The sequence below is a fragment of the Vombatus ursinus genome, unplaced genomic scaffold (genome assembly GCF_900497805.2).
Source record: "Vombatus ursinus unplaced genomic scaffold, bare-nosed wombat genome assembly UNPS02011353.1, whole genome shotgun sequence".
Classification (NCBI taxonomy): Eukaryota; Metazoa; Chordata; class Mammalia; order Diprotodontia; family Vombatidae; genus Vombatus; species Vombatus ursinus.
In genome coordinates, this window is record NW_020951131.1 from 3,140,970 (window position 1) to 3,168,900 (window position 27,931).

Here is a 27,931-nt window from a genome sequence, read left to right on the forward strand (position 1 = left end):
AGCTCTAATTCTACTTGGAGATGGCAATCAGTATTGGGCAACGGTGACCAGGGAAGGTTTTGTTCGGGGAGGTGGAAAGGGAGTGCGGTGAGGGGCACAGCAGACAGTGAGAGAGCAGGCGCGGATGGCTGGGTAGGCAAAGCTGAAGCCCGGTCTGGTGTCCAGGCCCAGGCCGTGGATAGAGCAGTCTGCAGGCACCAGGCAGAAGAGCACTTACCTTCTCCAGGCACTGGGACCACGGAGTCTGGAGGTTCAGCGGGAAGGTGCTCGTCCAAGTGTGGAGGAGCAGATCAGAAGCGTCAGGCAGAGGGCGAGATGGGCCCTGAGAGGGCAGTGACTTGACCAGGATCGCACTCCTAACACAAGTCAGAGAGGAGACTTGGACCCAGGTCTTCCTCAATTCAGGGCCAGAGATCTACCAACCCTTGTACTCCTGGGAAGCTAAGAGATGCTTTGTACTCTGCTTGGGCTCCTGCAGGTTACATCTGAATAAGGTGGAGGTAGGAGAACAGTATGTACATACCTAAGTTGTTAACACCATTGTGTATCTAATAAATTGTATATATGTTTATATATTATATAGTTATCTAATAGATTATATGTATGTGTGTGTGTGTGTGTGTGTGTGTGTGTGTATGTGTGTATGATTGAAAGTCATTTTACAAGATGGGCCTTGAGTAGGGTACTTAGCAAGAAGGGGGCCTACCCAAGTGGGCCTGGTGGGTGCCAGGGGTGCCCGCTCAGTGTCAAGAGAGCTAAGGGCCCCTCCCTGGTGGGTTCCCCCCAGCCAGAGATTCCTTGGGAGGATGTAGCTAGGATGGAAGGTGTTGGTGGACTATGCTCACCTGCTGAGTCCCCCTGGGTGGGGGTGGCCCCATGGCCAGAGCAGGTGGGAGATTTCAGGGGCAGCCTGGCCACAGCAAGGGGGTGGAGCCGGGGGGGGGGGGAGCTGGGGTGGCAAACAGGTGACTGCCCCTACTGCCCTCAGGGAGCTTCAGGTCTCTGGAAGGGTGGGAGTGAGAAGAGGAATGAAAGCCCCAGAAACACTGTCTGTCCCCTGGAGCAGGGAGGGGACACCTGGCTAAGGATGTCGGGTAATGGGCTCAGAGGGAGGGAGGGAGAGAGACAGAGAGAGATAGAGAGAGACAGAGACAAAGAGAGAGGAAGGGAAAGACAAAGACAGAAAGAGAAAAACAGAGAGACAGAGGATTAGAAGGAAAGCGAGGGAGAGACAGAAAGACAGACACAGAGAGAGAGACAGAGACACACAGAGAGACAAAGGGAGAAAGGGAGACAGACAGAGAGAGGGGGAGGAAGAGACACAAAGACAGAGAGCCAGAGCCAGAAATAGAAACAGAGAGGAATAGAGTGAGAGACAGAGACAAAGGAGAGAGAGGGAATGGAGAAAGAGAAAGAGAAAGACAGAGACAGAAAGTGAGAGGGAGACAGAGAGAGGGAGACAGAGACAGAGCCGGAGAGATGTGCTCAAGAGGAGGCAGCCCCCACCTCCCCAAACGGGGCTCCAGCCTTGCCTCGGGATGACGTCACTGTCCCGGGGCCGGAGCAGTAGAGAGGGAGGCCTCCCGCGGCTCAGAGCGGCTCCGGGCGGCCTAGAGAGGCCCGGGGCGGGGGGCGGGGGAGCGCAGGGCGCAGGCGCGGCCCGGCTGGCCACGCCCACTCAATGGCGGCCCCCAACGGCCGCCATGGGACGGGATTGCCGGAGACCATGGAGGCGGAGGAGGAGGGAAGCTTCGCGCCCTCGGCCCTGGGGACCCGAGAACAGTGAGTGCGGCGCCCCGGGGCCGCTGCGGGGGGCCAGCCGCCCCTCATCCATCCTCTCTCCCCTCCCCCTCCCGCCCTTCATTCCGGTAAAGCCGCTCTGGGGGCCGCCCGCTGCCCGTGTTCCCCCTCCCCCCCACTCCCGCCGGGTCGGGCTTCCGGGAAGGCCGGGTGGGGGCGGGGCGGGGGGCTCCAGCCCCTGTAGCCCGTGCCCCCCCTCGTCGTGGTCCTGCAGCCCCTTCCTGCGTCTCGTCCGACGCGGCTCCGAGACCCCCGTCCGCGCCTGGGGGGCAGGCGCGCAGGCTTCGTGGCTTTCCGTGGGGTCCCGGGCCCCCCGCCAGCCTGCCCGCTTTCCTCCCTCTTTCCCCCGTCCCCCTTCGGGGCCGAGCCTCGTGCGTTGCACCGACGCGATCTTCCCGGGCGGCCTCGCTCCCCTCTGGCCCCGGCCCCCCGGGAGCAAACCTGAGGCTCTGCACGCCTGCGGGAGCCCTGGGTGTGCTTCCTGCCCTGAGGCTTCGTTGTTTGGTGAGATTAGATCAAGAGCGTGACCTGTGTCTTCTTTCTCACGTAGCTGGGATGCTGTATACGAGAGAGAACTGCAGGCTTTTCAAGAACGTGGAGATTCGGGGGAAGTATGGTAAGTGGCTTTAAAAAGGGATCATGACCCAGAGCCGGTGCCTTTGCCAATACGTTTTAAGCAAACTTTCCTTAAAGTGCGAAACGAACGGTTGCTCAAGAAGACGGTGTCTGTGAATGAGCCTTAGATTTCTGGACTTTGGGTCAGCAGACGCAGAGGAGCAGGGGGGGTCCTTGCCCACGATGGGGTACCCCTCAGATAGTTGTCTCGTTCCCAAAGCCCATTTCTGGTGCAGGGCATCAGCTCCCAGTAGCTCAGGAGGCCCCGGCCTGACTTTGCTGTCTTCTTTCAGGGCACCCACCTCAGCTGATGGTCCCTTCAGACTGGCCTGATTTCCTTCTTCATGAAGTCCTCCTCTCCAGTATTGGGTTCTATCGCTTTAATCTGTGTCTGCCCCGTAAGGACCTGTTGTCTTCCTTGATTGAGTGAAGCTTCTTGAGGGCAAGGACTGTTTGGCTTTTGTTTTTGTACGGTCAAGGTACATATTAGAGATGCTTGTCAATCAGGTGATTGATTAAATCATTGATTTAATCATTGATTAAATCCAGCACATAAAAAAATAAATAATAGATACAATCAATAAATCATTGATTAAATACAAACTCCTCCACCATTCAAAGGCCTTCACAGCCTGGCCTCCCCTGCCTTTCCAGGCTCCTTAGACTGACCATATTCCTGTTCTTGTCTCCACGCTGGACTGGGTGCTCTCCCTTCTCACCTCCTCTATGCAGCCTTTCCCGGTCCTTCAGCTCCTAGTGTGTCCCCTTCATCAAAGAGATTTTTATTAATTTTGTTAGGTACTTGGATGTATATATGTTGACTTCCCAGACAGACTGTAAGCCCCTTGAGGATGGGGACTATTTAATTTTTTTCTTTTGTATTCTCAGCACTTTGATCAGGGCCTGGCCCACAGATAGTTAATTGATTGGTAAGATGGCCCAGATGTCTCGGATGCCTAAGATGCCTAGAGTCTTACAGATCTAATAAATAGGATTTTAAAGTGAAAACGAAGGACAACACTGGCTATTCGTATGTCTACGAAGCTGGTTACTGTGGTTAATAGCTACAACGTCAGAAAAATAGCAATAGAGATGATGGGAAATTTACAGAAGACGAGGTCTAAGAAAGCCAGCATTGGCACCCATGACCTTAGATGCTTGTATTCTAAGAATGAAAACCATAAATCCTAGTGCAAGGAGTCAAGTGGCCTCTGAGGCAGCATGGGCTAATGGAGTCAGGAAGACCTGGATTCAAGTCTTACCCTCTGACAAAGTGACTGAGTCTCTTAGTATTCCAGGGAGCTTTCTAAGATTTCCAGGTTGTAGGTACGTTGGCAGAAGGAGGGTTCCTAACACAGAACCAGGGAAAGAAAGGGCATAGGTGGATTTTTGGAGAGAGGACTCATGACCGTGATGTTGCCTTAGGATGAGGTGCTAGAGGAGAGCAAGGTCTGTTGGGGGAGGGTGTAGGTGGAAAAGCAACAAGAGAGAGTTTGTTCAATGAACAAACAAAAATCTGTTTCTTCAAAAATCTGTGGGGAAGAAAAGCTTGTAACAAATACATATGGTCAAGCGAAACAAAATTGCTGCCGCTTTGGCCATGTCCAGCACACATTTTTATTACATTCTGCTCGCTGAATTTGTCATCATCAGGGATGCGTAGCGTGCTTCGTCTTCAGTCTCTGGAATCCTGGCTGGCCATGATAACAAACACATTTTAAAAAGATATAGTCTTGAAGAAATCCAGCAATCAGAGGGGAGAGAATTTCTGTAAAGATCAACAGAGAGAGGTAGAGGCAGCCTGCTGTGCCTGGCATGGACTGCAGAAAGAGGAACTGGATGAGGACTTTGGGAACTTACAGTAGTGATTGAGGGGTGGGAACTCTCTAGACTTCTGTGGAAGCTCTTTCTGTGAAGAGAGGAACGACCAATTGTTTCTGGACTAAGCTTGAGGATGGTTTAGTCCCTCAAGAGCAAGAGGGAGTGAGAAGGGGAGCTGATTGCTGAAACAGAATGGATGTATGTGTATTGGGAAGGCCACTAAATAAGCCATCTCCAATGTTGTGATAGAGAAGGTGAGGAGATCTGGGCATAGCCTGACGGGCCAGTGGAGATTTTAGGAGAGCAGTTGCCAAGGGTTCGGAGAATGGTCCACTGGCTTTTCTGAACTAAAATTCTATAGCAGAAGTCAGACATGAGGAAAAGGAACCTCTGTCTTTGGTGCTGTCAACATTTTTATCGCTTTTTACCAGTTTTCTTGGATACAGGCATAGAGTCAGGAGTTCTCAAGCTTGTCAGTGTCGTGGACCCCTCCTGTCCTGTGAAGGCTGTGGATTCCTTCCCAGAATAATGGTTTTTCAGTGCACAAAATAAAATACTTAGGATTACAAAAGAAAACAGTTATATTGAAATACATTTGTACAAATATCTTTATTTATTTATTTATTTTGGGCAATGGGGTTAAGTGACTTATCCAGGGTCACACAGCTAGTAAGTGTTATGTATCTGAGGCCAGATTTGAACTCAGGTCCTCCTGAATCCAGGGCAGGTGCTCTATCTACTGTGCCACCTAGCTGACCCTACAAATATTTTTAAAAAACAAGTTCATAGACCCCAGGTGAAGAATCCCTGGCAGAGATGGGATGGTGTTCTTGAAGGGTATCTGATGCTTTGCATGACAGTCAGTAGCCAAACCTAGGAGTCTAAGGTTTAGAAATTGACTTTGCATACATACTTGCATTTGATATGTAGCTGTAGTCCTAAGCTTTTCCCTTTATTTACATTACATTTTATTTTTTTAATCAACAAAGATCTGCCTTCTTTTCTTCCCCCCTCCTCTCTTGAGAAGAAAAACAAAACTTCCATTGTTCGTTCTCTCTCTCTCTCTCTCTCTCTCTCTCTCTCTCTCTCTCTCTCTCCCCTCCTCTCTGTCTCTTTCTTCTCCTCTGTCTCCCCTCACCCCATCTCTCTCTCTCTCTCTCTCTCTTTCACACACACACACACATACACGCACGCACACACACGCACGCGCACGTTTATGTATCAAGCCAAACAGTTCCCTCCTTGGTCTGTGTCGGTCGGCATTCTTGTGTCCGTCACCTTCGTGTCTCGGTAGGTGGGCGGCATGCTTCATCACAGGGCCTTTAGAATTGTGTGATTGGTCATTGTGCTGATCCGAGTTCCTGAGTCTTTCAAAGTTGTTTGTCTTTCCAGTGATGTTAGGTATGAGTTAGGCTATCTGGTCCTCAAAGTCCCTTCCAACTTTGTACTTCTCCAATTCTTTTAATTATTACTTACAGTAATGATAGCTTTTGAAGTTTGTGGAGGTTCTGAAAAAGTAATGGCCTCTGTGGTTTGTTTTAAAATCTCAGGTTTGACTTTGTCTTGAGTGATTTTAAATTGTTGCCATCTGGTGGTTATTCATTCTTCAATGTGAAACAGCTCCCAGATTGTAAAAATTTCAGTGACCTAGAAAACACTAATTGTTATAATTATAGAGTCGCTGCCTATTCTACCCTCTTGTCCTTCAGAGTGTGCGCCCTCCCATCACAGAGTGAAGGTTAAGTTGCAGTCGTTGTGCCAACATTGAAAACTTCTTTCTTCCACATTTGCAATCTGAATTAAAAGAAGTCCTAATTGCAAGTGTGTTTTTAGCCAGTTGGGTAGAATGTAGCTGTTACCCTTGTTACAGGCCCTCTTGGTTTTTTATTACTTGAGTCCTTTTTTTTTCCTGGCAGGTTTGGAGAAGAAAGTATGAACCGATTAATCAAGTGGATGGAAAAACGCAAGATCCCCTTGGATGCTTCAGTGCTTGACATTGGAACTGGAAATGGCATCTTTCTGGTTGAACTGGTTGGTATTTTTTAGTGTCTTGGTAGCAGTCAAACTATTAAGTGGCCTTCCAAAAGAACTGTGATATTAACCATCTGTGTCCGAAGCAATGACATCGTGCTTTGGTAAAACTTCATTGTTCACTTATCTCATGAGTGTCAAGAGCCAAACCCTTTTCCCATAGAAAATCCATGTTTAAACTGGGTAGAATTGAGCCTCTAGCTGGCCTCAGTTCACTCAGGAGTGATCCTTAAGGAGGAGGTCTAGTGCCTGGGCGAAATGGAGGAACTCAGTCCCTGTACCTGTATTTTGAACTGGGCCAGACTCAGGGTTCAGTACAGGAACAGAATGAGAACTTGGGGATTGTGAAATAGTTGACAAAAGGAGGTTGGCTCAGCCGTGACAGTGAGATAAGAATATTTAACGAGGATGAGCATTGAGAAGCCTCAGGCTGATCGAGCTGAGGTGATACGTCCTCTCCTGAGCGCGCCTGTCTTTACTCACGTGACCACGAAGTGACGTCAGCCCGCGCCTCGAGTTCCCCAGCCCGCCAAGTCTCAGGGATGGTCTCAGTAACTTTTATGGAAAAATTAGCCCGCCTTCCTTGGGGGTGGGTGGGAGGTAGGCTGTTGTTCCTACTGTAACTTGAATGCTTAGTGTTTCTTTGAGGACATAGACATGGATGTGACAAACGAGGGCCAGGCCAGTGTTGTTGAATGTGCAGAGTTCCCTGAGTGTAGGATGGCTTGTGGAGGGAGGCTGCACAGGGAGAGTGACGGGAGCTGCTCTGGGAAGGGAGTGGGGCCCTCCTCCTCAGGGCTGACCTTGATTTGATGATCCTTTTACCAGGCTTGTTTCTTTCTCTTCTTCAGTAGTTGAACTGTTTATTTAAGTTTTTTTTAATTTATTTTTTATTTATTTTCAGATTTTTTTTTAAAATTTTGAGTTCCAAATTCTCTCCCTCCTTCCAGTCTTTCCCCCACCCATTGAGAAGGCAGCGGTATGATATCAATTTTACATGTAAAGTCATGCAAGACGTATTTCTGTATTGGCCATATTGCCAACAAAAAAAAAAGCAAGAAAAATAAGGTGAAAAAATGTATACTTCAGTTTGCACTCACAGTTCTCCTCTCTGGAAGTGGATAGCATTTTTCGTTTTGAGTTCTTTTTACCAGGGCTTCTTAATCTGGGGTCTGTGAACTTTAAAAACAATTTTTTTGGTAACTGTTCCAATGTAATTAGTTTTCTTTGTAATGATTTGTATTTTATGCATTTAAAAATTATTGTGAAAAGAGTTTAAGAAGCTTGATTGCTCAAGGTGTCCTGGACACTGGAAGAAGGTTAAGAGCCCCCGATTTAGACTCGTCGGTGATCTGGAGAGAGCCACGAATTGTGGGCTAATTTGTTTCTGAGCTTGGACTGCTTAGAGATGGCCCTGCCTCCTTGTCAGCCTTGCTGTACACCGCCTGGCCCCCACCCCTGGAGCACCTGACAACCTCTGGCAGCTCAACCTCCCTCTCAGTCTCCTCATCTGTCAGACCTTCATTTTTGAAGAGGACCAATCACGTCATCGGGGGTGTCTTGACTTGCGTGTGAATTAGATTTAAGGGAGGCAGAGTTGCACAAAGTCATCAGCCTCACTCTCTCCTCCAGAGGCGCTGGAGTCAGTGGCGGGACAGAAGTCAAGGTGACTGGCGATGGGATCTAGTGGACGACCATGCTCCACAGCGCCTGCTTCAGCCCCCTTCATGGCCTTTGGAACAAATTGTTGTCATCCGCCCATGCTGCCAGTGCTGCCGTGGAAAGCCTTTACGTGCTTGGGGTAAACTCCCCCCTCACCTGGGGGTTTGAGGCCTGTCGGCTATCCTCAGCCTGCTGAGACAGTTTACCAGGGTGTGGCCTCAGACTAAGCTTCTTGGAGCCTCGGGGAAGAGACCTCCTCTGTACAGGAGTGCCAGTGACATCTGTCCTGCTCAACTCCCAGGTTGTTATGTGGGAGATGCCTCTGAAGACCAAGAAGTGCTAAAAACAGTGACGTGTGAAGCTTCGTTTGAATTTGTTCACATCGTTTCATTGAGTCCGTTTTGATTGTGGAAAGGTGAATATCAATATCAGAATCTGAAACTGCTGATTTTCTGAGGAAATCCTTTTTGTCATTATTTTGGAGTGTTTGAGAAAAGGATGATTTCTTTTGAAGAAGAAGCCAGATAGCGTGAAAGGGAATAAATTGTTATAGTATTTGGACTTAAGTTTTTGGCTCCTATTCCCACCCCTTTACAAATATTTATATACTAATATTCAATAGATTATATGTCACTTGTGGTTGTATTAAAAAAATCCCTAAAGCGATGTGAGTACATAGGCTAAATAGTATCTATCATACAGAATACATTGTTAATTTTTTTATCTTTAGGCAAAATTGGGATACTCTGATGTTACTGGAATTGATTACTCTCCTTTGGCAATACAGCTTTCTGGAAGAATAATAGAAAAGGAAGGTTTACCTAACATTAAGTTACAGGTAAATTTATTGTTATTAATGGTAAAAAAAAAATGAAAGCATTTATATGTTCATCAGCCCCTTTTTTCATATACTACATTCTTTTAAATGCAGGTGTAGTTATTTTGGGCTCAGTTACAAGTGATGTGACTTGAAATGAATGTGTATATTACAGCAAGGACGTAGTTTGGGGGAAGGTATTTGTCCTTTTGGAAAAAGTCTAAGTAAATTATACCGATGGGGGAGGAAGTCAGAGACCTACAGAATCAAATTCTCGGGATCCTGAGGCCTTTGACTCGATTTTTCTGCCTCTGGGCTGGGGAAGCTGAGTATCTTTGCTGGTGTTTGTTAGTCATTTCTTTCCTTGACAGCTTTGTGATTTTGTTTCAAGTATCCAGATCACTTGACTTATTCCTAAAAGAAGATTTATTGTTGACATTATGTTTTTACACCAGTCATTTCATGATATACTCATTTCCTTTCCCTAAATCATTGAATGTACCCATGTAACCAAATAGGTAAAACCAGCCAACACAAAGCACACTTCTATGAGCAGATGCAGCATCTCATCCTTCCTGCAGGAGGAGGTGGGGGAGATGTGTTTTATCATTTGTTCTCTAGGACAGAGATTGGCCGTGATAATTCTTCTGAGTTTGGTGGCCTTTTACTGTTTTTTAATTGTTCTTTTACACATTGTTTTCCTGGTTTTGCGTACTTCACTGCATCAGTTCATAGAAAACTTTTTGGTTTTCTGAATTCTTCAGTCATCTTTTAATTGCACAGTGGTATTCTATTTTATTCATATACAAAGCTTGTTCAGCCTTTCCCCAGATGATGTGTATCTACTTTGTTGGCAGTTTTTTTGCTACGAAAAAAGCCGGCATATTTTCAGATGTGACTGCAATAACACATTCCAAAGCCAAATGTAGGTGACTTGAGTATTTATCTAGGCAGAACTACTTTATTCATTTTATAAAAATAATGGAGTTGACTAACATTGACTTTTAAAAGGTTGCACACTTCAAAATGTAGAAATCTATTTGTTGTAAAGTGTAACCACCAACTTTTAAATCTACTTTAGAAAATCTGACATTAGAAAATTATTTTTATCATCCAGACCACTATTAAGATCCACTTAAGATTGTAGGATTTATAACTAGAAGGAACTTTGGAGATCCTGTTGCAGTCTCATTTTCTAGATCAGGAAAATGAGGCTCAGAAAGCAGCCCAGTGTATCCCAGAGGCAGTGATGAGGACAGCTGTAATTTGAGCCCATTTTATAGGATCATAGAGTGAGGTTTAGATCTGGCTGGAACCTTGGGCATCCTCTGACTCTAAAAGCAAGTATTCTCACTATAGATTAATAAGGTACAACAAATGAAGGAGAAAATTGTTTCTTAGCTTGAATTCTGAAAGGCAGAATGTTCCTCAATGTATTTTCATTACTTATGATTTATACTTGTTCATTTACTTCTTTAAACCTTGCAACCACTAAGTATGACTATAAATGGTTAAATGAAGCCAAGCAAGCTTTTGATTTCCCATATCTACTGTTGCTTGATGAACCAGAATTAGAACTTGGAGGTTTTAGTCTTAGTCTTCTATTTGTGGCTTAATCATGTTATTTTTCAATTTGGAAAGTAAGAGCACAGCTAGCTTTTTAGTAGACCAGGCCTGTGATCCCCACATAATTCACTTTACTGTTAACAGGACACCTGGCTTTGATTTTTCTGGCTGTATCTCCTCTAAATGGTAGAGGTTTGGAGTGCAGTGGAAACAGCATGAATCTTCTTTAGTGATCTGGCTGGTGGGAGCTAATCTGATCTTCTAAAAGCTATTTAGTATTTCAAAGGAGTCTTTAACATTTTGATACAGAGTGTCTCATAAAAGTAAAACATGATGAGGATTAACTGATAATTCGTTCCATAGTATTCTGTGTAGTTATCTAGAGCCAAGGAAAGATTTGTGTTAATTACAATTACTCAAATATATTTTGTAAATTTAGGCGGAAGACTTTTTGAATCCTTCCACCAAACTATCTGGATTTCATGTTTGCATCGACAAAGGAACCTTTGATGCCATAAGCCTGAATCCTGACAGTGCGTCTGAGAAGAGAAAGCAGTATGTGAAATCTCTCTCCAGGGCACTGCAAGATAAAGGCTTCTTTCTCATCACTTCTTGTAACTGGACCAAAGATGAGCTGCTAAATGAGTTCAGTGAAGGTAAATGGTCCACATGCAATTTTAAATGTAGTCTTGCTGAGGTTAATGTCATGGAAGTGTTTTCTTCTTTGCTGATGATTTATAACTCTCCTGTTGGTATGGAGTGTGGTTCTAGGCTAATAATGTTGACGTATGCTCAAAGTCTGTGACCAAATTCATTAAGCAGACAAGTGCCTTAGTCACAAGAGAGCCAAAGACATATGCAGGGGAAGGCCATAGAGTTCTTTGTAAATTTTGAAGTCAAATCACCAGTCATCTATTAAGCACCTACTATGTGCCAGTCACTGTGCTATGTGCTGATACAAACAAGGGTAATATAAAAGACAGTCCCTGCTTTCAAGGAGGATAAATTGGATATAATCTCAGGGAAAGGCACTTGCATTGAGAAAGATTAAGAAAGGTTTCTTGCAGAAGCTGAAATTTTGTCTCAGACTCGAAGAAAGATCGGAGGTGGACATGAGAAGGGAAAGAATTATAGGCGTGGAGGACAGCCAGTACAGATGTTTGGAGTTGGGGGAGGAAGTGTCATGTTGGAGGACCAGAGAGGAGGCCAGTGTCACTAGATCCCAGATGTGAAGAGGAGTAAGGTGTAAGAAGACTGGAGTGTGGGGGCGGCCAGATTAGGAAGGGCTTTGAAAGTCAAGCCGAGGATTGATCCTGGAGGTGATGGGGAGCCATTGACATTGATTGAAGGGAATGAGGTGGTCAGACTTGGTTTTTAGGAAGATCACTTTGACTGTCGACTGGAGGATGGATTGGAGCTGGGGGAGTCTTGAGGCAGCCGGACTCACCAGCAGCTACGGTGGTCCAGGCATGCCAGGCATGAGGGGAGCAGGGCCTGCCCCAGGGTGGAGACAAGATGGAGCTGAAAAGTCTTGGCAGCGGATTGGGTCTGGGGGAGTGAGGGAGGGAGGAGTAGGGGAAGACCCCACGGCTGTCAGGAGCCAACAGCAACAGGGAAGTCTGGAAATTCTCCTAAGAAATCCTTGAAGAGGGGCAGCTAGGTGGTGCCGTGGCTAGAGCTCCAGCCTTGGATTCAGGAGGACCTGGGTTCAGATCCGGCCTCGGACACTTGACACTTACTAGCTGTGTGACCCTGTGCAAGTCACTTAACCCTGATGGCCTCACCAAAAAGCAAAAAAAAAAAAAAATCCTCAAAGAGAAGAGCTTGAAACACTTGGCCCCCATGGACCTCCACGTCCTGGCTCTCCAATCGTCGGGCTCAGAGAATAAAATGAGTAAGTGAGTGTTCTGTGCCACACGCTTTGATGAGTCTTATTTCACTGACCCCTGGATGTCATGGAGTTTTTAGTTTGAGGGAGAGGGAGACATCAAGGAGTTTTGTTCTTATTTTGCTCTTGTATTTATAGAGCCATAGGAATGGTACTTAGCGGTGCATGGAATGTCAGTTTAGGAGGAAATTGAACATTTTCTCATGTCACTCTTATGTGGCCATTTCTTGTCACAGAGAAACAATAGGCAGTACTTAGCACAGGATAGGCGCTTAATAAATGCACAGAGCGCTGGGCCTGAAGTCAGGAAGACCCGAGTTCAAATCCAGCCTCAGACACTTCCTAGCTGTGTGACCCTGGGTGGGTCATTTAACCTCTATTTGCCTCACTTTCCTCACCTGTAAAGTAGGGATAATAATAGCACCCGTGACACAGGGTTATTATGAGGATCAAATGAGATAATACTTGTCAGCTACTGAGGACAGTGCCCGGCACATAGTAGCTACTTTATAAATGTTAGGTGTCATCATCATCATCATTATTATCATTATCATTAGTTGACTGACTAATTGGCATCTCTTAACTATATTCTCCTCTCTCTACTCACACCGCCAACCCCTTAGTTCAAGCCTTCATCGTCTCTTGCCTGGTCGACTGGAATGGTCTTTTTGTCTTTCAGTCTCCTTGTTTTGAGTGATTCACTTCTCCTGTAGCCCTTCCTAGGGTTGGCTCCAGACTCATTTTCCAGTCTTTGTTTGCATGATGGCTCCGTGCCCGGCCTGTAGTCATCTGGGCCTCCTGGCTGTGCCTTACCTAAAGCCCTTCACCTGCCCTCATCGCCATTCAAGGCCTCCATGCTTGGGAGGCTCTCTGGGCTCCTCTCATCTCCAGGAATCTGTCCTCAACAAGCCTTTCTTGCTTCCAAGGCGAGAGGGCCTTCCTAAAAGGTCTTGTTTCTGTTTTGTCTGAATTCTTGACACTTTCTACTGTTTGACCCTCTATGCTCTTGTTTTCTCTTGTCTTTCTGTCTGGCTCATTACCACGATCTCGGCACCTTGCGGGTGCCTGCCCGTTCTGCCACATCTTGTGCAGCCATTTTTTTGTTACCTTGGCCCCCAAGGGCTCTGCCTCATGGCAGGATGGACTCTTGGGGAGGGATCTTTGAAATGCTAAGAGGAGAGGACGGTTGTGCCAGAGACTGTTTTCTTATGATCTCCAGGCGGAAGGTCTGCAGCAACTTGGCCTGAAGCGATTCTCTGGGACGGTTCTTGTGCCTGGTTAGCAGTGTGTGTTCACACTTGTATGTGCATGTGCACACACACATTGAGGGAAATGATGAGAGTTCTTAAGTCTTGCAGAGTTGTTTATCTTTACAATTTTGTTGTAATTGTGGAAATTATTGCCCTGGTTCTACTTAACCTCACTCTGCATCAGATTATCTCAGGCTTCTCCAAAATAATCCTTTTTGTTGTTTCTTCAGGTGCCATTGCCTTCACGCCCTATGGTTGGTTCAGTTCTTTTCCGGTTGATGGGCATCCCCTGAGTTTCTTGGCCACTACAAAAAGAGCTGCTGTCAGTATTTCTTTACATATAGGTCCTTTCCTTCTTTCTTTGATCTTTTTGGGTTATAGGCCTAGTAGTGGTGTCTCTGGGTATGCAGTGCACAGCCTAGCAACTTTATGGCAAAGTTCCAAATGTGCTGGAAATAGATCTTCCCTGTTTACTTGGGGGGGGGCATTGTGAGAAGGGAACATTTAATTGATGTGAAATGCCTTGAAATCTTTGGAAGTACATAGTAGTGATTGTATTTGTTCTTGGTCATTTCTGTCATGGAGACATTCCCAGGGAAGTTACACTTTCCTTGGGAATCTTTGTGCCAGGCTTTTCTTTAGTTTTTTCTTCAGACCAGTTGTCCATTTTATTGTAAGGGGGTGGAGGTGGGTGGGCGGGCTGTGTTTTTCGGGTGCGTAGCTGAAGTACGACATAGGCGGCGTCCCCCTCTGAGAACTCAAACCACCTGCTGTAGCAGTGATAGATTAGCATGTGCATCCTGCCTTCTTCAAGTCAAGATGCTTTTCATTTGAGTAATAAAGCCGCAGCCCTATGGGCTGACTTAACAAGGACCTTTTGTGTCTAGTCAATGACTCTCAGGTACCAAGTGCTGGAACCTGGTTGCCCACTTTTGAATGTGTTTGAAGCTTGACCTGGGAATGCCTGGCTTCATTGCTGTTGTCTATAAGTGTATCTCCCAGGTTTAAGATTTGTCGTGATGCCCGTTGAGACCACATGGTAGCAGCTCTTTTGCCCCTTCATCGTGGCATTTAAAATAAATACTCAGGTATTCCTGCTGCCTGTTAGAGTGAGTCCCCTCTGGTACCCATTTGCTACCACGTCTTCTCTTTTCCCTCTTGGAGCTGTCAGACAAAACTTGTCCTTGTCTGTCCTTGATAATGAGGAACCGGCTTAGGGAGTGAAAAAATGGGTTTGAGAAAGGTGCCTTTAAGAAGTACATTGAATAAAGGCTTAATAGACTTGGGTGTCAGAGCTTATTAAGTGTAGCTTTCAGTCGTGCTGTTGTTGGCAGGCGCTGGAGATGTTAGAGAACTCTGTAGTGTAGTCGAAAATATCGATGTGTTTGCCTGAGTGTTTTGAAAGTGATCCCTGGAGTTCCACACAGGATGCTGAAAGAGTGTATGAATACGAATCCTGCTTCAGGTTTTCATCACCAGCCAACTCTGGATTTTGTCCCAAGCTCACTTATGTGTAGAACAACTGCTTAGGTTGTGGTTTCTTTTCTGTTTATGACTGGTTTTTACTCAAAGCTACTACAAATGACTCTGCCTCGATTGTCTTTCAAGCATTTACCTTTTCCTCTGTTTGAGGTGAAGGTCACTCCTTTCTGTCCCCTCGAGGATGAAGCCCCCACATATCTTCTTTCATAACATTCATGAGTTTGCGCTTCTTGGCTTGGCGCTGGCTAATGATGTGAAAGGGGGAAACAAGAGAAAACCCTGGTCTGGCGGTTGAATAGTCCAGGAAAAGGGACAGAGCTCCCTTTCCTCGCAGTTGAATACTCCTTAGGTCATTTTATTGGAAAGACTGCAGGGTATCTAGTGTGGTTTGTTGTTATCGGATAGCATGGCGGTTAGTTGGTTGTTGGCTTGCTGTAGTTGGTGTGTAGCATCCGATTCCAGAAAGCTAGTAAGTATGTGTGGAATATTCACTGTGAGCTTTAGAGTATGGCATGTAACAAACCATAGTCCAGCCTTTCCTTAGCCTGGTCCTTCCCATTTGGGCCCTAACCCCTGCCTCCACCATACTTACTGATTTAGTTTCCATTTCTGCTGAGTTACGCTTGTTTTCTTAGCTGTATCTCTTTCTGTGTTTCAAAACTCAGGGAAAAAAGATCAAGTAAGTTGGGTTATAATGAGAATGCAGGGAACTGAAGATGGGTGAATGTCTGAACTATGGCAGGATGACCCAGATGCTGACTTTCTGTCCTTTCCTGGCCCTGACCAACTTACAGTTTTGGAGGGCTGGGCATGGTGGCATCAGGAAGTTGTATAGTAAAGGCTCAACTCCAGGTTGCTTGGTAGAATCACCTAGCTTTGTAAAGAATGGGTCAGTGGAGTGCTGACATGATGCCTCTGTGTTAAGACAAGAGTCAGCCCTAATGGAAGCATTTTAATTCTGTCCTACAGGATTTGAAATTCTGGAAGAATTGCCAACACCCACGTTTACCTTTGGAGGGAGATCTGGAAACAGCGTAACAGCATTGGTTTTCCAAAAAAAGTGAGGTCTTTCTCTGGACAAATCAATTTTCCTTTTGAAAAAGCCTGAATGTCAGATTCATTCTGACAGAGATAGACATGTCAGCAAATCATTCCTCAGTACATGGCAAAATAGGGGGCTGCACATACCGAATACTTACAGTGGGGCAGTGAGAAATCCTGGACCTGCACGGGGCTGGTTTGGAGAGACTGACAGAATTATTTTGAATATATCTTATATTTGGGATGCACATATTTTCTTCTTTGATTAAAACAAATCTTTGTAATTGCTGAACAGTTTAAAATGTGAAAGCAGTAAAGTAACTTTATAGTTTTAATTCTGTGTCTTGGTGTAATTTTTTGAACATTGCTATTTACCAAGACTTGACCAAAACTCCATTTTAGGTTCAGAATTTTAAAAAAAAATCTGTTATTTCTATTTTTTATTAAGACTTTTTTTTTTAATTATAGCTAGTAAAGAATGCCACTTATTTTTGATTTAGGATTTCTGTTTTTTTCCTACAATGAACTACCTTTGAGCAGTGCCTGGTGTATAAATGGCAGCTCAACAGTAATTCCCATTTCTGCAGCTCTCAAGGGCTTACAAAGTGAGCAGTACAGACAGAAGCATTCGTCTTCTCAGTGAGTCTCAGAGTGCTCATGACCCTTGCCTGCGGTCACCTGGGTAGTAAACAGAAGAGGCAGGGACTCTGTAGGCACTCGTGCGGTGCTGGGCAGAGGCTGCTCCTGCCTTGTAATGGGTATGTCAAGACAAAGACGGAAGTCAGGCAGGGACTGACTACGGAACGCCTCCTGGGATCGATGTCTGGGCTTTGGGGTGCGCGGGACAAGGACTTAGAGGCTAATGGGGAAACCGAACCATCCGTAGACCTCGCAGCTGTGAAGATGGTGTTCTTGTCAGTGGATATTCTTTCTACCGGTGCAGATTGCAGCCCCTTTCTACATCAGTGGGTTTTTGTTTTGTTCCTCTGATCTCCCTAATGTTGTGCCCCTCCAGCCCTAGCTGGGTTAGGCTTTGCAGGAGAGCTCACCTGTTGGTTACCAGGCCTCTGGAAGAAGCCTTTCCACTCTGGGCAGGCCCTGCCCGAGCTTTGTCCTCCCGGTGGAGCCTTCAAAGCCGGAGTTCATGGCGTCTTAGAAGAGGAGGACTGCTCACTGATGGGAGGGCCAGTCCGTGTTAGCAGGTCTGCCCCTTCTCGGCTTGCCTCACTTGCTATTGTTTCTTTCTTCCAGCTTTTCCAAGAAAGAGATGAGTAGGGTGGGATTCAAAGCCCAAGCGTCGGAGGCCAGATTAGCGAGAGGAGATGATGGCGGAGCTCGGGGCTCTGGTGTATGGAGATGGGGCACTCTCTTTGTACCTCCTTGGAATGGCTGCAGTTTGGGGACATGTGAGATTACATCGACGACGAACAGAATGATAATTCATTTGGCAAATACTACTCCACAAAGAGCCGATAGTGAGTCAGCCTCAAACTGCATCCTTTTTGCTGCTTTAGGAAGTTCGTTTTGTTTCTTTTTTCTGATGAACATTGAAGGTTACCTTTGAGAGGACATGCTTGGCTTGTACCCATGGTCAGTATGAAGAGCGATCATTCGTCTTTTAATGTTTGGCTTGCCAGTGAAGGAAGCGTCAGGAGGGGAGATAATCTGGCCAAGACATAGTTCTTGCCCCCCTGGAGCCTTTCCTGGCCTGGAAATGCAATTATAGTCAGTGTTGTAAAAAAAAAAAAAAAAAAAGAACCAAAGAAATTAGGTTGAAATGTGTCAAACCTTATTAAACGTTTTTGAAAATTTGATGAATGTACTTAAATTCAGCAAGCACCTATTAAGTGTCTACTCTCTGCATGGGACTGGAACTGCCAGGATAAACTAACAGAATGGTCCCTGACCTCAAGGAGCTTTCCTTCTCCTGGTGGCTGGCAGGTGGAGCACATCTCCACTTGGGACTGGGCACATCCCTGGCAATTCTCTGATCTCGGGAGCTCCCGGCCAGGCAGCCAAGTAACCTTTACAGAGAGGCTGCTGGGTGCCGGGTCATGCTACATGATGGGAGTACAAAGAAAGGCCCCACCCCTTTTGATGAGGAAATTCCCTCTGCCGACACAGGTCAGCATTTTCTGTGCAGCTCACGGCCTGGGAGGGTTGCCTCAAATTGCACCAAGAATTCACTGAGAAGTGAAGCGATGGCTGCATTACGTAGCCAGCTTATGTTAGAAGTAGCAGAACTCAGGCCTGATCTACACCCACTGTGGAGCTCATTCTCCACCTTGGGCAGCTGATGCGTAAATGCAGAGGACACGCAGAGTCCTCCACGAGGCCAGTGGATCTGGGGCCTCACTGATGTGGGTGCCTTGCCTTCATCCATGCCTCCCCAACCGGTGCTAGTGCTGCCTCATTTCAGGGATTGAGAGACCGAGCAACTTGGGGAGGGGGGAGGTGTCAGAAGGGCCTTGTGCCGCTTGAGCTGATGAGCCTTGAAGGAAGCTGGTGATGGTAAGAGGCTGAAGAGAAGAGGGAATATATTCCAGGAAGGAGGGGCTGTTCTTGGCAACATCATGGACAAGGGTGATAGAATACTGTCTGTGGGGAATAGCAGTGGGGCCGCCCTGTCCAGGCGGGACGTGGCCTACACAGACAGGGAGAATGTGAGTAAGTCTGGCAAGGTAGGCTGCAAGCAGACTGGGAAGGACTAGAGGTGCCAAAGAAGAAACTTTTATCCTGGAGGGAATAGGGAGCCAGGAAATGTGAATAATGGTGCCCTCGATAAATGGGAACATTAGGAGGAGGGATGCTGGATTTAAGGGGACAGGTGATGAATTTCATTTTAGATAAGTTGAGTGACATTCAGGTGGAAATGAGGTTCAGGAGAGAGAGAAGGAAGGGAGGGTCTGCTGCATAAAGATGATCCTTTCAAGTCAGTGGAGGGGCCCCTTTCATGTACTCATGCTTCTCAGTAGGACCTAGCTGCCCATCAGGAGGAGGGCAGAGGAGACCCTGAGAAGAGAGAGGAAGCTAGGTGGGAGAAGCCAGAAAAAGCAGGGAAGGAGAAAGAATGGATGGGAGGGTGGTGGGCGTCTGATTAACAGTGACAGAAATCAGAGAAAGCCAAGAGGACTGAAAAAATGATGGGATTGAGCGGTTAGAGGTCAAGGATGGTCAGAGAAGGTCGAAGCCTGGGCATTGGGAAGTCACGTTTCAAGGGGCTGAGAAGTGAGTGAGGTGTTGAGGAAATGCAGACGGCTTTTTTCTAGGAATTTGGCTCCAAACGGGAGCAGAGATATCAAGGATGCTAGTGTGAAAGACGAGCAGGGTCAAGGGAACCGTTACCTCTGGTCATGTAACCAAACTGGATAAATAGACGGCTTTGTGACTAAAGTGACATACTCTGATCTTTACGGAGAATTATTCCCGTGAACTTCCTTGGCTTTCAGATGCAGAAGTAGGAAAACGAAACATAGACTTTTCTGCTGCTTACAGCTGTCGGCGTGTGGTCTGCATTAAAGCACCGGTACCCAACGCTGGCCCTCTCCAGTACCCTCTTGGGTCATCCTTGATCCCTGGCTGGCACACAGCGTGCTTGGGACATGGCTCTGTGATGCCCCCGCTCCCCCCATTAGACACGGTGTTGCAGAGGCGCTCTTGGTGACGTGAGACAAAGGACCAGGGAAAGGCAGTCCTGGTCTTTTCTAACCAGATGAATCCGGCTGCAAAACGGACCCCAGGGGTCCAGATCCGAGCAGAGGGAGGCTCCACAAAATGTGGTCCAGAAATTAATACCTCGAAATCACACCAAAAGCCCTCGAAAACCCAGCCGGTCAGTGTCCCCTGGTGACTGAGATGTAAGGCGCAAAGCAGACACCCTCGTTATTAAAGTCTTTGGGCATTGTTAGATCAACTAACGGGGTGTGTGAGTGCGTGGAAGGAATGATGGAGCGTTACTGAGTGGCAGCAATCTTTGTAGTGTGAGTGCTGCTTGCTATGGAGAAGGAGTTGGAATTGTAATTTTATTTCATCAAAAGAAGCTCTCATTTGGGGGGAACTTGTTTGAAATGCAAACGAGGCTCTTCCATGGGACTTGACAGAATTGTTGCTTTTCATTATGATGTTTCTGCTGCCTACCAGGCTGCTTCTGTGTTCAGGAAGTGCCTATGGAAGTCCGAGGGGATCTGAGCCCTGAATGGGCGAGCCACACCAATTAACAAACAGAAACTTGTCAGAACATTTTGTTTTAGGCCAGGTGCACAAGCAAGAGTGCTTTGAGAGAGGGGCGTTTGTGCAGCTGAGAATCCAACCTGACACTGACCTTGGCAGCTTCCCTGAAGCCGTTTTTTAAATAAAGACAAACTGTTCTTGAATGATTTTCTCAAATGTCGTAGGCTTGAATTTGCTCTTCCTTGTCACCTGCGCTATGTTACCTATTTATTTCTCTCTTTGCATCATATGTGGTTGAGTACAAAAACAAATCATTCTCTGCATATATGGTTTGTTTGAATTCCCGGATTAAAAAAAATAGTACAGTAATGCAAATCTCTACTGAAGGAAATTGACATGCAAAGAGAGCCCCATAGAAACTGACAGTTTTTAAGGACTGATATCAATAATTACGTTTTCTTTGGCATCAGAATTGCTTTCCTCCAATTGGTATGCAAAGAAGTAAGAGTGCACTCCATTCCACATTAATAGAAACTTTGTTTTACATACTCTGAAAGAACTTTAATGTCTGTCTGTCCGTCTGTCTGTCCCTCTATCTATCCATCCATATATCTTCCCATCTATCTTTAGTGGCCCACAATGAAAATAAGAGCAGACTGTGGAAAACCAGCTGGTGTCCAGGCCAGTGCTGTCCTGCCCTGAGGAGACAGGCCTGGGTTTGATTTCTTGCCCTTGGCTCTGTGGGTGGAATGTGGCTCAGAGACAGCACTCTGCTTCTGAGTGAGAGAGAGAGCGTTCGCCTTGTGTTCCACAGTCGACGTCCCTTTGGCTAATTAAGGAGGGGTGTTGATGGGATCTGAAAGGAGTCCTGTCTAGTACACTTCACCAGAAGAATGGGGCCCCTGACCTAGGGCTTTAGCGTGTGGGAGGTGAGGCACAGGCAAGGCTGGAGGACAATTGCATAGCGGGGGGGGGGGGGAAAGTGAGGAAATCCTTAGTATTTCATTTGCCGAGGGAGGAAGCTAAGGTGGCCCTAATTGAAGAAGGAGCTCATGAGCATGTTTTATTAATAGTTAACTGGAGAAAATTAATGCTAATTTATTCTTCATATATACCATGCAATTTGTTAGCAAGGTGGAAGAATGGTTTGGAGCTCCTTGTTCAGTTGTTGGATCCTTGTGTTAGAGGCATAGAAATGGAGCTCTGCACGGAGGAGACAAACGGCCAGGCAGGCCCACAGGCTCCATCAGCACTGAATGAAACAGGCACACAATAGAGCTCGTAGAGCCCAGGGAAGAGAAGCCTAATGAATGCTCTGCCTCGGACCTTCAGAAAATCCCCAGAGTGTTCTTGAAAGATCCTTCATTTCCAGCTCAGATGTCAAGAAGAGATCCAGGAGCCCGAAAAGAAGGGAGCGAGTGCCTCACAAACTAGAATGCATTAGGCTGCATCATTAGAACTGTTTGGGTACGGGAACCCACATTGGTCAGTGTGTGCATGTGCAGCTTAATGGGCTCTCAGCCATGGCAGCCTGGAGGAAGCCCCACTTGAAAAGATGGCGGTAATTCTCAGGACCCTGGAATTGGAAGGAAACTTCAAAGACCAAGATATATGGGCAGTGGGAATGTACTTTGTCATGCTGAAAGATGCCATTGTTAGAAGGATTAGGAGGAGGTTTATGGAAGAGTCCCACAGGGCCTTCAGGCACTCAAAAATTGTAACTTGGGTATGAGGTACAACTTTTATGTGTAGAAATCAGCCAGCTAGATGAAGTCAGAAGAAACTGTTGTGAGGTACACGTTTGATTTTTTTGAATGATTTTACTACCACCAGTTTTTTTTTATTTTTTATTTTTTTAGGCAATTGCCGTTAAGTGACTTGCCCAGGGTCACACAGCTAGTTAAGTGTCAAGTGTTTGGGCTGAGGTCGGATTTGAACTCAGGTCCTCCTGACTTCAGGGCCGGTGCTCTATCCACTGCGCCACCTAGCTGCCCCCATACCACCAATTTTAACTTAGTAACTTACTTTTTATTGTGTTTGAGGGGCAGTTGTATGTAGCATGGGGCATAGGAAGCCAGGAAGACCTGGGTTCAAGCCTCTTCTGACGCTTGTGGGCTGTGTGACCCTGGGCAAGTCACTTTGCCGACTCTTAGGTTGCAGTGAGGGTGAAGTCTCTTGCACTTAATGATTTCAGGAAAAAGGCTTAATTGAGAAACAAAACCTGAAGAGCTTGTTTTCCCAGTTCCTTAGAACTGTCCCCTTATTGAGCATGTGCTTATTGCTGATTTAGTATTTGAAGAGTCAGAAGTAAAGACATCCTCGCTGAATCCGTCAGGTGGGAGATGATCCCTGTCACTTCTTACAAGGGACACAGGCTGGATTCCTTTCTGGCCTGGGCCACGTCCATTAGCATCTGTGGGTTTTAATTGTCTCCCTCTAAAAGGATGCTGGTGATTTCTAAGGCTTCTCTTAGCTCCGAGTCTTATAACTGGCACAAGCCTCAGGGTTGTAAGAGAGCTGGACTTGGAGGGAAGGCATGGGTGCAGATCCTGCCAGATGGGGATGACTGTTGCATCTCGCACGTAATAGGCACTTAACAAATGTAGATTGATTAATTAATTTAACTAAACAGATGAGGACAGAAATATTTTGCAGACCCTCATGCTCTACATGAATGTGAGTTGTTGCTCTTTGAAGACAGAATGGTTTGATAGAGGAAACAACTTGGGGAGTGAGGCTGAGAGATAAGGGGGGCTGCTGTTGGAACTTTGGGCTCCCCAGCTAAGTCCAGTTTAGCATCGCTCCCATCTAGTGCTGACATAGTTGTAGTAAAAAAGAGTCATCTGCGTGTCGGTTTTGTGGTGGTGAATCTCCAAGCTGATGCTGCGTGTGCTGCCCATCCTTGGAGCTAAACTTGAAGCTTTGCCAAGCTAGGTGGTGCTGTGGATAGAACCATGGCTCTGAGTTCAAATGTAGCCTCAGCCTTACTAGCTGTGTGAGCCTGGGCAAGTCACTTTTATGTTTGTCTCATTTTGCTCCTCTGTAAAATGAGCTGGAGAAGGAAATGAATGGCAAACCCCTCCAGTGTCTTTGCCAAGAAAATCTCAAATGGGGTCACAAAGAGATGGACACAACTCAACAACAAGGATCTGCCAGAGCTTGTCGTCCATCGGCATAACCTTCTGGGACCCAGGGTCACCCACAGCCCATGCTGAGGCGCAGGAGCTGGGCTTCGGAAATGCTAACAGGAACTCCTCTAGCAGGGTAGCGTTTTAGGGGTTCTACGCTCATCTCTAGCACCCACTATTTGGGTGACCCTGTACAAGCCACATAAATGACCTTTCGGTGCCCCAGGCAGAACCTGAAGACTGAGTGGCAGACAAGGTTCCCCGATATAGACGGGTGGCCTCCAGAAGTTCCTAACTGGAGCCCTGGATGCTGATGAAATCACAGGTGTGTTCAGATGCCCCAAACTGAGCAAGATTCCTTGTGTTGTTTTGTTTAATGAAAGTTGCTTGGCCGGAATTTTCTTCCATGTTAATGAAAGGCTGGCCCCTGCAAGGGCATGCAGGCCTCCTAGTTCGTAGCTGGTGTTGAGGAGACTGACTGATTACAATGTGGGTGATTCTTGTTGCCTTTCCCTCATCACCTCAAATCAGCCTGATTGGTGTGAGCTAGAGACTTGGAAAGAGTTTGGAGTCCAAGTCTAGAATCGAATCCTGCTCTGTAACTACCTTTGTGACCTTGGGCAAGATACTTCTTGGGGGGCCAAGTCTGACCGAGTACCTCTAAGATCCTTTCCCGTTTGCAGTTGTGTGATCTTAGCCAAAAAGTGGCACGGGGATTTTAAACCATAAAGATGAGTGGTGGGTTGTGCTCCCACTCCATCTCCTACCACAGTACACACTGATCTTGGCATTCTAAGGTGGGAAAGGACCTCAGAAAAGAAGTTTAAACCCCATATTTTATTTTCTCTTCAACATACTTTATGTTCGAAATATAAAATGTTACTAATTTTTCATTACAGTAAGTACACTGTGTCCAGACGGCAAAATGAGGATATTTGGTAACATGTATATTATAGGTAAATGAATAACTCTAAGAAAAAAAGAATGTTTATTTGATTTACATTCATTTATTTTTCCCTTGGCAGATTTGCCTGCTTAATTAGGCTAATATTAATGTTAATTTTCATTATCTGAGCAAAGCAATAAAAGGTGGCCCAGGAATGTGGATAGGTAAAAGCCAGTCAGGGAATAAACATTTGCCAAAGTCCATCTACTTATGAATGGCTAAGAGTTTAGTGTTCCTGAGGTGAGAGAGGGATATGCTGTGACTTGCAATGAACATGAGCAGAGCTGAGCAACAGACTGAAAAATACTGTAAGGCCTGGTGCAAAGTCAGGGTGAGAGGCAGAGAGGGCCTGCAGGCCCTGGAGAAAGCCCAATTCCATCACTGTAAGTTGTGTGTGTACAGAGGTGACCTGTTCCAGGAGATGTGAGGAAATGGTTCCCAGCCCTTGGTTAAGCTGAGAGACAAAAGCATGTCAGAGAAAAGGAACTGAGGATTGGGAATTCCAACATTTAGGGCCAGAGAGAAAACATCAAAAAATTAGATCTGGCAAAGAATGACGCAAAGAATTTACATGCATGCTAGGAAATGGTGTATCCACAAGGCAAAAGCCAGCCAGCCTAGCTGGGGCAGCAGAGCACCCTGAAAGGAAGTGGGGAGGCAAGTCAAACTACTACCACCACCTGGGCCATCATCTCCCTGAAAACCCCAGTGGACATGGCCCAAGACTCTGAACTCCAGAGCCTTGAGAAGCAGCCCCTGGGGCTTACAGCCTCAGCTACTGAAGATCCAGCAAAGCAAGGGCCCCCCGCCAGAGTCTTCGGCCCTGTCAAAAAGCTCCATGTGAACAACCTATAGGAAACAACATGAAGAAGTGGCCTGACCATCTGCTCTAAGGGCCAGGGGACTTCCCATGGGAAGTGGGGCATGTGAGCTCCTGGAGAGCAGGGACCGTCTGACTGCTGTGTTTGTGCTCCTAGAGGTTAGCCCTCTCAGCTCAGTGAGGCTTCATACCCTGGGTGACGGGAACTGATTATAGAAATATTTAGGTAACTTTGGTATTTTGGTATAAGTGGTTTCCTTTGCCATCTGATGTATTTTATTTTATGCATTAAAGACATGATCCTGAGAAGGGGTTCCCAGGCTTCTCCAGACTGCTCAAGGGGTCCAAAGAATCTCTTTCAGGAGGTGATTGTTGGATCTTTCCATTTCTGTTTTGCCCTCTGGTTCTAGAATATCAGGGCAGTTTTCCTTGATAATTTCTTGAAAGGTGATGTCCAGGCTCTTTTTTTTTGATCATGGCTTTCAGGTAGTCCAATAGTTTTTAAATTATCTCTCCTGGATCTGTTTTCCAGGTCAATTGTTTCTCCAATGAGATATTTCACATCGTCTTCTATTTTTTCATTCTTTTGGTTTTGTTTTACAATTTCTTGATTTCTCATAAAGTCATTAGCTTCCGATTGCTCCAATTTAATTTTTAAGGAAGTATTTTCTTCAGTGAGCTTTTGGTCTTTTCCTTTTGGCCAATTCTGCTTTTGAAGGCATTCTTCTCCTCATTGGCTTTTTGGACCTCTGTTGCTATTTGGGTTAGTCTGTTTTTTAAGGTGTTATTTTCTTCAATATTTTTTTGGATCTCCTTTAGCAAGCTGTTGACTTGTTTTTCATGATTTTCTTGCATCACTCTCATTTCTCTTCCCAGTTTTTCCTCTACTTCTCTTACTTGCTTCTCAAAATCCTTTTTGAGCTCTGTCATGGCCTGGGACCAAGTCATATTTTTCTTGGACGCTTTGCATATAGGATCTTTGACTTTGTTGTCTTCTTCTGGTTGTGTGTTTTCATCTTCTTTGTCACCAAAGTGAAAGTCCATGGTCTGACTTTTTTTGTGCAGTTTGCTCACAATCCCAGCCAATTACTTGAGTTTTAAACTCTTTGTTAAGGTAGGGGTCTGCTTCAAATGTGGAGAATGTACTGTCCCAAGCTTTGGGGGTTTTGTACAGCTGTTTTCAGAGATACTTCTAGGGACCTGTAAATTTTCAGTTCTTCCAAGGTGGTATGATCAAAGGCAAGGTGTTTACTCCTTTCCTGGCCTGGGCTCTGTTTTCTGCCTTGGACCTTTGAGGAGGATTCACTCTCCACCACCACCACAAGCTCCACCATGCCAGTGCTCCTCCTCACCCCAGGATCGTCACCCAGAACTGTGACCCAGATCCAAGCATGGGCAAAGCAAGAGAATCCTGCCTCAGTACCAGCAAAGAGATCCCTGCAATCCCCCTCTGATCAGCCACTTGATTCCCCCTCTGTCTGAGGGCTGAGAGCTCCAGGTGCAGCCACTGCCCCGGGGCTGTGCCGGGATTGGGGCCAGACCGAGCTCCTCTCTCACCATGGTCAGACAGACCTTTCCTACTGATCTTCTAAGTTGTCTTTAGTGTTTGTGGGTTGAGAAGTCTGAAAACCACCACAGCTGCCTGTAATTTAGTCCCCTGAGGCCTGCTCCAGGATGGCGGAGGCCTGGTCTTTGCATGTGAGGCCCACGCTGAACTGTGCTCCTCTCCCAGCCTGGGACAACAGACCTTTCCAATCAACCATCCAGGTTGTCTTGGGCTGGAAATTTGTTTCTCTCTGTCTTTTTGTGGGTTCTGCCACTCTAGAATTTGTTTAAAGCCATTTTTTACAGGCATTTGGAAGGGTTTGGGGGAGAGCTCAAGCAAGTCACTGCTTTCACTCCACCATCTTGGCTCCGCCCCTGGTCTCCAGAATCATGTCTTTAAATGAATAAAATGAAAATCCTTTGGATTACAAAGCAAATTAATTTTGAGGAGGTTGTCAGATACTTAAACCACTAATGTGTCCTGGGTCTCTTCCCCCTCAGACCAGACGACTGTGTGCTCCTGTGGCCTTCTCCTTTTGGGGAGCTTGGGGAACGCCTGCAGTGGCATGGCCCTGTATGCTCATTGTTGGAGGAAGGGGTACCCAGTTCGGGGCCCTTGCAGGAGCTCTGAGCTACTCAGCAGCTTGGTGATGTTGGGCCAGTCCCTTAGCTTCTCTGGGGTAATGCACAAAATGCCCTGGACTAGGAGGCCTGTGTGAGAGATGGATGTCTAGGATGCACCTGAACCTCCCCTGGCGCTGGTTGCATGCGCCTGGAGCGTTGTGATACATGGTGACATGCAGACGTGATACATATGGATTTACCGAGGGATTGAAAGGAATCAAATTAGCTGCTGTTTTTAGAGCATCGCCGTAGGCTACAGCTGGACCTTTGAGGTCACAGGTGAGGAGAAGGAGGCTTAGGAAGAGGGAGTGATTTGTGATCCAGTCAGCCTCGAATGGATGGAAGGATTCCAGCTCTTTGCATTTCCTCTTTTCAGGCTAATTCAAAATGTTGACCTTGAGGCCATGTGGGACCAGACAAAGAAGCTGCCTTTAACATCAGGTCTTACAGTGTGGCCTTGGGCATGTTACTCACCCTTGTGGATTCTGTGCCCTCCTCTGTGGTAGACAACATCTGAGGTCCTTCCCAGCTCCGAAGCTACAATCCCAAGACTGGATGGATGTTGTTAAGGAGGTAAACATTGTATCGGAGTGGTAGCAGTGGAATGAATGCTGTAGTGTTGGGAAGAACTGAATTCTGATGGTACTGCAGACGCTTACTAGCTGTGTGACTCTGGCCAAGTCACTGAACCTCTGTCGGCTTCAGTTTTCTCATCTGTAAAATGG

General features: G+C 46.3%; 1 protein-coding gene across 7 annotated transcripts; it reads left to right on the forward strand.

The window, feature by feature from the left end:
• The first annotated feature begins 1,679 nt into the window (after positions 1 to 1,679).
• Positions 1,680 to 27,931, forward strand: EEF1AKMT2 (EEF1A lysine methyltransferase 2). 7 transcript variants are annotated; one of them, XM_027855897.1, is made up of 8 exons: positions 1,757 to 1,782; positions 2,351 to 2,416; positions 2,709 to 2,813; positions 6,153 to 6,271; positions 8,660 to 8,767; positions 10,752 to 10,968; positions 15,902 to 15,992; positions 17,225 to 17,745. In XM_027855897.1, exons 4-8 carry the CDS (start codon positions 6,215 to 6,217, stop codon positions 17,535 to 17,537), a joined length of 786 nt encoding a protein of 261 aa, XP_027711698.1. In that variant the 5' UTR covers positions 1,757 to 1,782; positions 2,351 to 2,416; positions 2,709 to 2,813; positions 6,153 to 6,214; the 3' UTR covers positions 17,538 to 17,745. The 7 variants fall into 7 exon arrangements, 6 of the variants coding, with proteins under 6 accessions (XP_027711693.1, XP_027711697.1, XP_027711696.1 ...); XM_027855893.1 differs by having other exon boundaries at positions 6,153 to 6,267; XM_027855892.1 differs by lacking the exon at positions 2,709 to 2,813 and having other exon boundaries at positions 1,680 to 1,782; positions 6,153 to 6,267.

What these genes read in the sequence shown, in the direction of transcription:
- EEF1AKMT2 (XM_027855892.1), top strand. Translation starts at nt 1,682, where the DNA reads ATGGCGGCCCCCAACGGCCGCCATGGGACGGGATTGCCGGAGACCATG. An exon ending in GCATCTTTCTGGTTGAACTG is followed by an intron (nt 6,268 to 8,659) that starts GTTGGTATTTTT and finishes TTTTATCTTTAG; the next exon opens with GCAAAATTGGGATACTCTGA. An exon ending in GCATTGGTTTTCCAAAAAAA is followed by an intron (nt 15,993 to 17,224) that starts GTGAGGTCTTTC and finishes TCTTTCTTCCAG; the next exon opens with CTTTTCCAAGAAAGAGATGA.